This window comes from Halyomorpha halys, unplaced genomic scaffold (genome assembly GCF_000696795.3).
Source record: "Halyomorpha halys isolate HHAL.00 unplaced genomic scaffold, Hhal_1.1 Scaffold62.1, whole genome shotgun sequence".
Taxonomy (NCBI): Eukaryota; Metazoa; Arthropoda; class Insecta; order Hemiptera; family Pentatomidae; genus Halyomorpha; species Halyomorpha halys.
The window spans coordinates 624178-634104 of record NW_027116333.1 but is presented as its reverse complement, the minus strand read 5'-3'; the positions used below and the strand labels follow the sequence as shown (position 1 = coordinate 634104).

At 33.3% G+C, this 9927-nt stretch overlaps 1 protein-coding gene and 1 long non-coding RNA gene across 3 annotated transcripts in view; one reads left to right on the top strand and one right to left on the bottom strand.

Moving 5' to 3' along the window:
* Positions 1-4397, bottom strand: part of LOC106692593 (uncharacterized) — a 19533-nt gene extending 15136 nt beyond the window's left edge. The window contains exon 1 of one of the 2 annotated variants that reach the window (XM_014438636.2): positions 4229-4397. In XM_014438636.2, the coding sequence (XP_014294122.1) occupies positions 4229-4270 (42 nt within the window). In that variant the 5' untranslated portion in view covers positions 4271-4397. The remainder of the gene's footprint in view (positions 1-4228) is intronic. The other variant, XM_014438637.1, reaches the window with a different exon arrangement.
* LOC106692594 (uncharacterized) overlaps positions 1-9927 on the top strand; it is a 24150-nt gene that overhangs the window by 8598 nt on the left and 5625 nt on the right. The gene's annotated exons all lie outside the window — the stretch shown is intronic.

Genomic DNA, 9927 nt, shown 5'->3' with positions numbered 1-9927 from the left:
ATTAAAGGTAGTTTAATGGACTATAAAGAAGTTTATGACCTTTACCTTCGTAGGAATAGTAGTTTTCATGATATTTGCTAAAATAGATTGATTTATAGTTGTGCGGCCAACAAGTTTGATATATGAAAAACTTTATTTCAGAAACCATTGGACTTACTGATGTCTGCCAGCGCTAAAGCTAAAGCTAGTTAAATTTACTACAAAATAGTTAATTATGTTTATCTTTGTAGGAGTAGTAGTTTTTATGATATTTGACAAAATAAACTCACAAAAGGTTAATTTCTAGTTATTCGTATAAAATGTTGGATTTTAGAAAAAATATATCTCTAGATCCATAAGACGCACTTATGTCTGCCAACACTCAAAATAAAGGAAATTTAACAAACTATAAAGTAGTTTATGATGACACCTATCTTCGTAGGGGTATTAGTTTTTATGATATTCACATATGAATATAAATTTGGCAAATGAAAATTTACAAATTTACTCTTCTTTAAATGACGTACTCTTAGATTTTTTTGTGTTGTTCCTACTTTTTAAGCTATAGTGCTCCGAATGAAAAATTAGTTTTTTTTATCGCTTTGAAGCAGTCGCCATTTTTTATTACTCCTACCTATACTTGGCAGTCTCATCAATTTTGACTATTAATTATACATAGTTTTCATTAAAGTAGTAAAAAATTGGGGTGAGATTACTGCCTGTTTTCTCCTCTTGGGCTCTTGTACTAAGAGCTCTGAGGTTTCATTTAAAATAATTCTATGATAGAATGAGAACTGGGGGCCGTGATGGTGTAAGCGATTTTCTTCATAAATTCTTATTTTTGACTCAAGGAGCAGAATAAATTTCGATTGAATTAGTGTGGAATCAATAATAAATTTTAAATCCATTACAATACTTCCTTCAGAAAAAAAACAAAAAAAAAAACGAAATCGTCAAATGGATACTCATTTATATTATGGTAAGTTTCCGTGCTGTGCAACAGTTTGAAACTGTTTTGGCTTTTTGTTTTGGTTTATACCAAGCTCGAGATATAAGAAATAAATCGTTTGAAAGAAAAGGTTTGATCTCTGCTGCAGTCTTAATTATCTTTAGTGATCATTAAATATATTGTATGAAATAATTTCCTGGACGTTATGATGCTATTTTTTCCAGATTGCTAAAAGTAATTATCTCCAACCACTCATAACTTAACATCATTCATTATTAGTGTTCTAAAAAAAACAAATTTTCAATTTATTCTTTTAATAACCTGTGAAATCAAAAACTTTGATTCACAAAAAATGTCAGATACCATGGTTAACGACCTAATGCCTCAATTATTATTATACCATTCGAATATTGCTTCCTAAATGCTACATTTGACGATGTATGTGGATTTAATGAATATAATTGATAGTTTGTTATAAATTATTGTATTTTGTTAGCATCAAACATTTACGTATACTTTATTATTACTTTATAATTTATGGTAACCTATAGATGCAATAAGTAACGATACAGAAATTAATACTTAGATAAGTAAAACTTGAGATTAGAGATCAGTTCTATATTGCTGTATTTTTACTACATTAGATATTATATCTATATTATTACTAATAATATTATAACCAACTTTGTTATTAATACAATATTTATCATTATTACACCATTGCTACGTTCTTCTGAGTCGAAATCCGTTAATGAAAATATGTTTTTTTGAATATAATCAATGGTTAGTTATTTTTATCTATTATCACTGTAGCTTGGGTACGCTTTGCCCTGTCCGTGATCCCGATGAAAATTGTTTCGATAAATGGAATTTGGTCCGAGTGCGTTCAAATTAAACCCAAATAGTAATATTTTGTACTATTTTTATTTTAGCCAAAGTTTCGCCCCATGTTGCAGGGCTTTGTGAGGGCTAAAAAAGATACAAACACTTAACATAAGATAAAAAAAGTAAAATGAAGATTACAAGGGTATACAAGGAAACGTAAAATTAAATAACAAAAATTAATAATAATTGTTTCGGTATAATAATTCAATGATAATAGTATCGGTATCTATTGAACTCTGTTCTACTACCGGTACATTGAATCTTCTCATGTACCCGTATGCCCCCCTTTTTTTTCCTAAAAAGAGTAACTTATTTACGTATTTACAGTTACATTTCTGAGTTAGGAAAATGGTAAAAAGAAAGCGTAAACTTAAGCTTAAACGCTTCATAATTAACATAAAGTTCTTGAACCTTTGTGAAACCAGGAGTAAGTGGTGTTTAAAGTTTATTTAGAGCTTTCGGAAGAGTATCAAAAAAAATTTTTTTATTATTACATAAGAGTTTTAAAATATGTTTTGCGGAAGAACATTTTTACCCCACATGTTCATTATTATGTCTCCCCCCTCTGACTCAGCAATAGGATCTGTTGTTTTTTTACGTTAATTCAACTTATTGAATCAATTTCGTTGTCTCAATAAATGTTAGCTGCGTTTTTAAGTATATATATATTTTTTTATAGTTTTTATGGTCGCCTAGTATTACCAAGAGTGCTGGCCCAGAAATCACTACCATTCCTAAGCACGCGATCGTAAAGGATGACGGCATTCATTCCATTATCACAGGCCTAGGCCTGAACTTTGAGATAAGAGAGCCTATGCCTGACTTGACTAAACAAAGTGTTTGGACGTGTCCATATGCTATAGTGCTGGATCTAATAATGCCCATCAACAAATCCATGACCACAGCGGAAGGACTGTGGGATTGGCCACTATAGCCGAGCGCTACCCTGAGCCAGAATGGATCCATATATACACCGACGGGTCAGCTACAGGAGCAAATAAAAATGCGGGTGCAGGTGTCTATAGTAGCCAGTTCCAACTGTCAGCACCTGCTGGAGCAAACGCTACCAATTTTGATGGAGAGCTATTACTTTAGCTTTAGAAAAGATTACTCACGCTTGCGCAAAGAAGATAGTTCTGCTGTCGGATTCTAGGGCAGCACTGCTGGCAATGGCGTCTGGACATCCCCGAACTAACGCTAGAATTCTCGCATGCCGGAAATCCATATAATGTAAAAGAGAAATACTAAAAGTATTGGTAATGCAGTGGCTTCCAGCCCATTACGGTAGACCTGGGAATGAGGAGACGGATCGACTTGCACGGCTAGGGGCTAGCCAACCACAGCCGCTTCTTCCTATCACCATGGACATGGCGAAAGAAATGGCCCGAAGCGCCATCACTGGAAGAGCAGAGGAAAGGAGTAGAGGAGAATGTGGGGGCAAGAACTGGGCGGCATTGCTAGATCCTAAGAGGCGCCCTCCATTGACTTTACCAAAAACGGTGTCAGTGCATGCTTCAGGTTGGCTACTGGACATGACTATTTGCGGCACCACCTGAAGAGAATAGGAGTGACTGAGTCTTCAGACTGCGTCCTGTGTGGAGTTGGTGAGATGACTGGTGATCACATATTTACATGTGCGGCAACGGCGGACTTAATTAGAGACAGGAGTTACTTTAGCAAAGCTGGACTATACTGGGCTGTTCGAAACAAAATGGCAGAAATGCCTCCTTTGGCATAGGAAAAAAAAAAACTTATCGAATCAATTTAAGTCAAATAAACGAGCATTTAGCTTTTTGTTTATTTAATCACATGGCAAAATCTTTAATGTTTAAATTTAAGGGCTAATATTAATATATAAAAAGATTATCCGTTTATATGTTTAATCTCAGTTATAACAGGATGTCTAAATTAAAACTCTGAGCAGTAGTGTGTTGATTTCACTGAAGCATATCCTTATCAAATATAGGTAGCAACTAAATCTTAAAGCCTTCTAAAAAGTTCAAAACGTCAAATGTCGTCGCAAATTAAATCCACTCTCAATACTTGCACCAATAACTAAAATGTAGTTACTAAATATGAAGAAGCAACTCCCCACCCTTGAATAGGTATCTTCCCTAGGAACTAAAAGTATCTTCAACAGAACTTTGGTAATATTTTCTTGTCTCGGTCCTTCCTTATCCTAGTCCGAAACTACTTGAACCCCAAGATGCAAGGTATTGCACACTTAGTAATTAGAAATCCTACTGGAACCTTTGACAACTAACAGTCCTTTCTACAGCCTTTAACAACGGTTTGAAAAAGGCAATTATACAATTGGAAACCTATTTTAAAACTCTGTCAGAAGAGAAAAATTATCTTATGGTACGGTATGGAGCACCATGATCTGTGCTTAAGAAGATTAACAAAAATACTTACGATTAACGGAGACCCAACTGCTCTTTTTAGTAGTTTATCCATTTTTAGCTATTTACTGATAAAAATGATGAATGTTCAAACCATTGCAATGTGTAACGTGGAATTGTGTCAGAGTTATGTTGGGTTTGTAGTGAACTTTAGTCAACATATGATTAATTGAGTCATAGTTTATTTAAATATGTACCTATGAATCTAGGCCCAACTGAAAAATATATTTGTCTTAGCTAATTTTCAATGTATTGTTTATCTTTTATAGCTCTGATTTTATAATTCGTTTTTATACTAAATAATTTTTTTATTTAAAGCAAGAAAATATTTTATCTATTTTTTTAATTGCTAGATTAATTTCGAAGTTAGATGACAAGAATTTCATAAGCCTGACTGGTACTTAACAAATAAATAACAATAAAAGGGATTAATGATCATGCACACATTTTTGAACAAAGAATATAATTTTGCGTTGACAGAGGATTATTTATACCTGGAAAGACGAGTTACAAATAACAAGGATAGCTTTATAATAAGTATAGGAATTCTTATCTAAAGCTTATGTTACCTTTAGTTTTTATGTTTATTATGAAATAAAAAAGGCACTTTACTTCCACTTATCAAATACACTTTATTCGAGGATGCTAAAATGAACATAATGTATATAACTTACAAAAAAAAAAAGAAAGAAAATAATCTGAGCTCTGGCAATAATAATAAAACTATACACTTCATATAAACCAACATTAACTAGTGAACTTAAAACATTAAATATAACCATCATATAATTTACATAACCACATTTTTCTCTCAGCTGTCCTATGTAATTTACTAGACCACCAATATTCTGTATCATAAATTTAATCAGGGTTGGAATTCAGAGAAGCCGGTGATTGTTTTGTTGTTTGGTAGTCAGGAAGGTACTTCTGCACAAGTAAACAGTGTTATGATATAGAAATAGAATGTATGACCCAATATAAATGGTTTTTATTAATAAAATATCTACATAGTTTAACACACATATATTTTATAATCTGAAAACGCTTCGTCAGTCATGTGACCAACAGTGTTGAATTTTATATCTAACAGTGTTGATTCTATCACTACATCCATCCCACCGTTAATGAAAAAAATAAAAAAATAACTGTAGTATTTTGTACAAATAATGTATAGAGTTATTTAGAAACAAGAGCTTTTAAATATGAGGGAATTCTTCCAACTCGTTAGGATTTTGTATTTGTAATATGTACAGCCAGGGCTGTAGATTACAATGGGGCTGGGTATTACAATTTTCTTGAACTGATTTTCTTCCACAAGAAGAATTTCTGACGTATTATCTTCTTCAGGTGCTTCAATAGGAATTGGTGGATCTTCAAAGTCATAGGTTTCAGGAGTACCCGTGACAAGTGTACTGGTGTTACCTTGCGATGCCATTTGTCGTAGTGTAACATTAGGTTTAGATCCATCCATTCGAATGAGAGCATACAGAGGATTGGCTTCCGATAATTCTATTCCTCAGGATATTCATGTTTTCTGTGCATCACATCTTATTGACGAGCACAGGACCATGAGTCAACCATGATGGAAGAAAACGCTATTGGTGTTCAGTCTCTGGTGAATGAAAAATCTTTGTGCAATTAGTTAACTGTACACAATAAAGAACGAATGACCTGGAGGGATTCCTGTAGAACTTCTTTCCGATCTTCCGTTCTCAAGCCTTGAGTTATTAAAGCCAGATTAATGGTTATCCACAAGGTATACTTCATCCAAGATAAGTTTGCCTGTAGAGAAAGGGAACTCGCGTACCCCAGGCACCTTCTCCCCTCCACACGATTACAAACAATGGTAAACTTATAATCTTGCGATATTAATGAAAAATAGTTTTGAAACAACCGATACGAGGAATTTCTAATGAGGTGTAGATAGTTGACCGTAGATTAATGATTGGAGAAGTTTGTCGGGGGGTGCGTTCAGCAAAGAACAACATAAATAAATAAAACCATATTTATTCATTTTATGCCGACGTTTTGACCTGAGTTTCAGGTCTTCATCAGGGGTTGTGGCGTAGTAGGTAGGCTTGTGACTGAGGAATTTCTAATAGTAAAGTTGCAGAAGTAGGTAGAGGAGATGAAAGGAAAGGTGAGGAAAATAGTCCAAACAACTGAGTAGGTATGTTTCAACAATCACTTCTGACTATCCAGAACTGTACGGAACATGCGCAGTAGAGGAATTGGGAGGGGGAAACACGTAGCAGCATGCTCTGTAAAGTCAGAAGTGGTTGAACAGTGGGGAGAACGTTTGTCACTGCGCATTTCTCCCCTCCCTTTACTCACAGGCAAACTCATCTTGGTTGCACTATACCATTAAGACGTTCCATTATTACTCTATTACTCTATGGATTGTGCGATTTATCCCTGCTTGTTGCAACTCCATCTACATATAGGAAAAAACTTGAACTCTTTAGACATGGACGAAGCCCTTCGGTTTGAGTGTACTAAAGCTGTAATGCCAAAAAAGTAGAAAAGGTTTCTTATAAAGTTGTTTACAGAGAGGAAACGTGAAAACTCATCAATAATTGTAAGAATGTAGAAATTTCGTGTTATTGATGTGATGGTTCTATGATATATAAATGATTATTTAATTATATGATCACGTAACCAGGAGATCAAGCAACTATTTGATCGTTCGATGTTATAATCTAGTTAGTGAGTCATTGTGATAGTGTATACATTATTGTGTTGTTTTTACTAAGTGAAAGCTACATTAATTGTTATTTTGTACATATTACATGGATTCCTTAAAATCAATATCAATTCACTCGAAAGGCGAAATAGCTTTCAGGAGTGTTCCGTTCCAGAGCTTTTGCAGAAATCTAGGCTTAACTTCGACACAAATCGGATAGTTGGTAGTCATTTTCCCTACTTCCTAATGTTTGAGCAAATTATACATGCGTAGAGCGCAGTAACACTGGCAGTATTTCAAGTCCGAGTGAATGTTAGCTTTCATATTTTCATCACGGGGATGATAGATTGTGCCGTTAACGAAATGTGCCAACTCCAATCACCACTTCGTTATCTTTACATGTTTTCGATGGAACATGAAAGACAAGGCTTTCTGATCTGTAATAAACTGGAAATGTTTCCCAAGAAGAAACGACCTTCAGTACCTCAATGATTCAACAATAGCTGTCCTTCCTTTTCTATCGATGGATGTCCATTTATTTCTGATCTGTTTAGCAAAAGGGAATAGAATGCTATCGATCGTCCATTGGCTAAGAGTGGCAGCTAAGGCAAATCTTGAAGCATCGGTTTCTACTATCAGTAGACGAGATTCATCATTAGTTATGACTACTGATTCAGGAATCTCCTTTTTAATATTATCAAATCCAGTTGAAGGCACGCGTTCAGTTGAAATGTTCGACAATAAATCGATTTTCTGACAAGATCAGGAGTCTATTTTGAATAATGAGTGAAAAATCCCAAAACTCGTTCAAATGTATTCATATGAGTCATTTAGTGGTAGTGACATTTTCAACAATAGAATGTAAAACGTTGTTAGGTCAAAATTGCTATTTTCTTTGTTGACTTCAATGTCCTACTTATCAAGAACCACCATCAGCTCGTCGAGGTTTTGATCAAGATCTGTTTTATCAGCTCTACAAACCATATCATCAGGGTAAGCATATACTCCTGTGATTCTCAATGGTTATCTGGTCGATCACGCGCTGGAAACAGGTTACTCCATCAGTTACGCCAAATGGTATGCACGTAAAGTTGATATAGTTTGCCTGTGGCTTCAAAAGCAGTAAATTTCTTAGCTTCATCAGATTGTTATTTGATGATAAGCATATTTAATGTCGACAGTGTTGAATTGTCTGAAATGAGTAACTTTTTTGACCTGGCTCCATGGTGAAGGGTAAGTATGCAATAGTGTGAACTTATTTATAGTCTGCGAATAATTTATTACCACTCTTTATGATCTTTATGACCATCCACAACTAGAACTTGGGCTTTCCATGGTATGTTGATTAGATGGTTAGGGGTCTCAATGGTCCCCTCTATGAGCAACCGTTTTTGATAAATCTTGCGTTTACGTGGAGTAACCCAATTTTCCATTCCACCATTTTTTTCATTTCATCATTCACCATTTTTTAACATCCTATTATACTTTAAGGTTAAAAATAAAAACACGGTAGTGCTTAATTCATTTATTTTTATTATGGATGTTTCAAATATACTGCGTACACCAGTAAGACCCTTAGTTTTCGGAAGTGCTTAAAGAGGAGCAGTTAAACAAAAAAACAATACGGGAAAAAAAAAGAAGAAAGTAAAGATTAAATAAACGTCTTGAAAGAATAAATATAAATAAAATTAATAATAATGATATTAAATTAGCAAAGAACAAATCAGGACCACCTACCTGTTCAAAGCGAAAGGTTGAACAGAAGGCGACAATAAAGCGGAAGCGTGGAGGAGTGGGGAGGAAGTGCCCAGCCATTTAAGGGCTATATTTCTATTTCAAATACGTCGCATATACAGGAATTAGTCATAAAGATATGACGAAAAATGAAAAATAATAAGAGAAAGATACAGAAATATGGTAATAATAACTATAATAATTTTCTAATTTAGGAATAACTAAGTAAAACTAGAATGATACATATCGTTCCTAATAATACAAGTATATGTTGAAGAAAATATAGTTAGGGTATAGTATTAAAGAAAAAAAAAGAAATAAATAAGAAAAATAATTAGACAATGATAACAACTGTAGTTTTTACATATCGTGAATATAATCATTTATCTACACTGATAATAGTGATAGTAAAGATATTTTTTTCCCGTATCGTTTTTTGTTTTACGTACGTCTCCTGTACTTTTTTAACTATATGTTTTAAGTATTTTTAAAAATTTTACCCTTGCCATTGTTACTTATTTTTATTCTTATCATTGTTTATTCAAGTTTATTTTATACTGATACTATTTTATGTCTTCCTTCCTTTTATTTATATGTAATTTCTTATCACTTTATTTTTACATAATATTTATTCTAGCTTAAATTACCTTATTGTATCTTATTGTTGTAATATTCTCATTTTTTTTTTGTATATTTTTAGCCCTGATGAAGCACTGCAAAGTGGGGCGAAACGTCGGACATTAAAATAGTTTTAAACTATTTGTTCTTTTTTCTTATCTATTTGTTCTGACCATCTTCTTATATCTAAAATTTTACGGTCAACTATATATACATATATTATTTTTTTCTACTCAAACTTTTTAAATTTTTAAAAGACCTAAAAATTTATTCCAGAACAGTCTCAAGAATTTCTGTAGCAGAAAAAAATCTTATTAACTCTACTTTCGCATATTTGTTAAACACGCTATCTAATTGGGGGGGAAATATAGATCAATTGATTCTAAAGCAATTTGTGGATTTGGGCATCTAAGTAACTGTGTATTTGAGAATAACCCATTTAAACTGTATACCTAATTAATATTAGGTTATTCATTAGTTGTTTATTTTTTCATTTGGATTATTATTTATTTTTAAACTATTTCCTTCTATTTGTTGTAAAAATTGTTAGATTGCATTTTATGAATTTAATTAAAAACTAAGTATCCCTGCTTGTTGCAACTCCATCTACATATAGGAAAAAACTTGAACTCTTTAGACATGGACGAAGCCCTTCGGTTTGAGTGTACTAAAGCTGT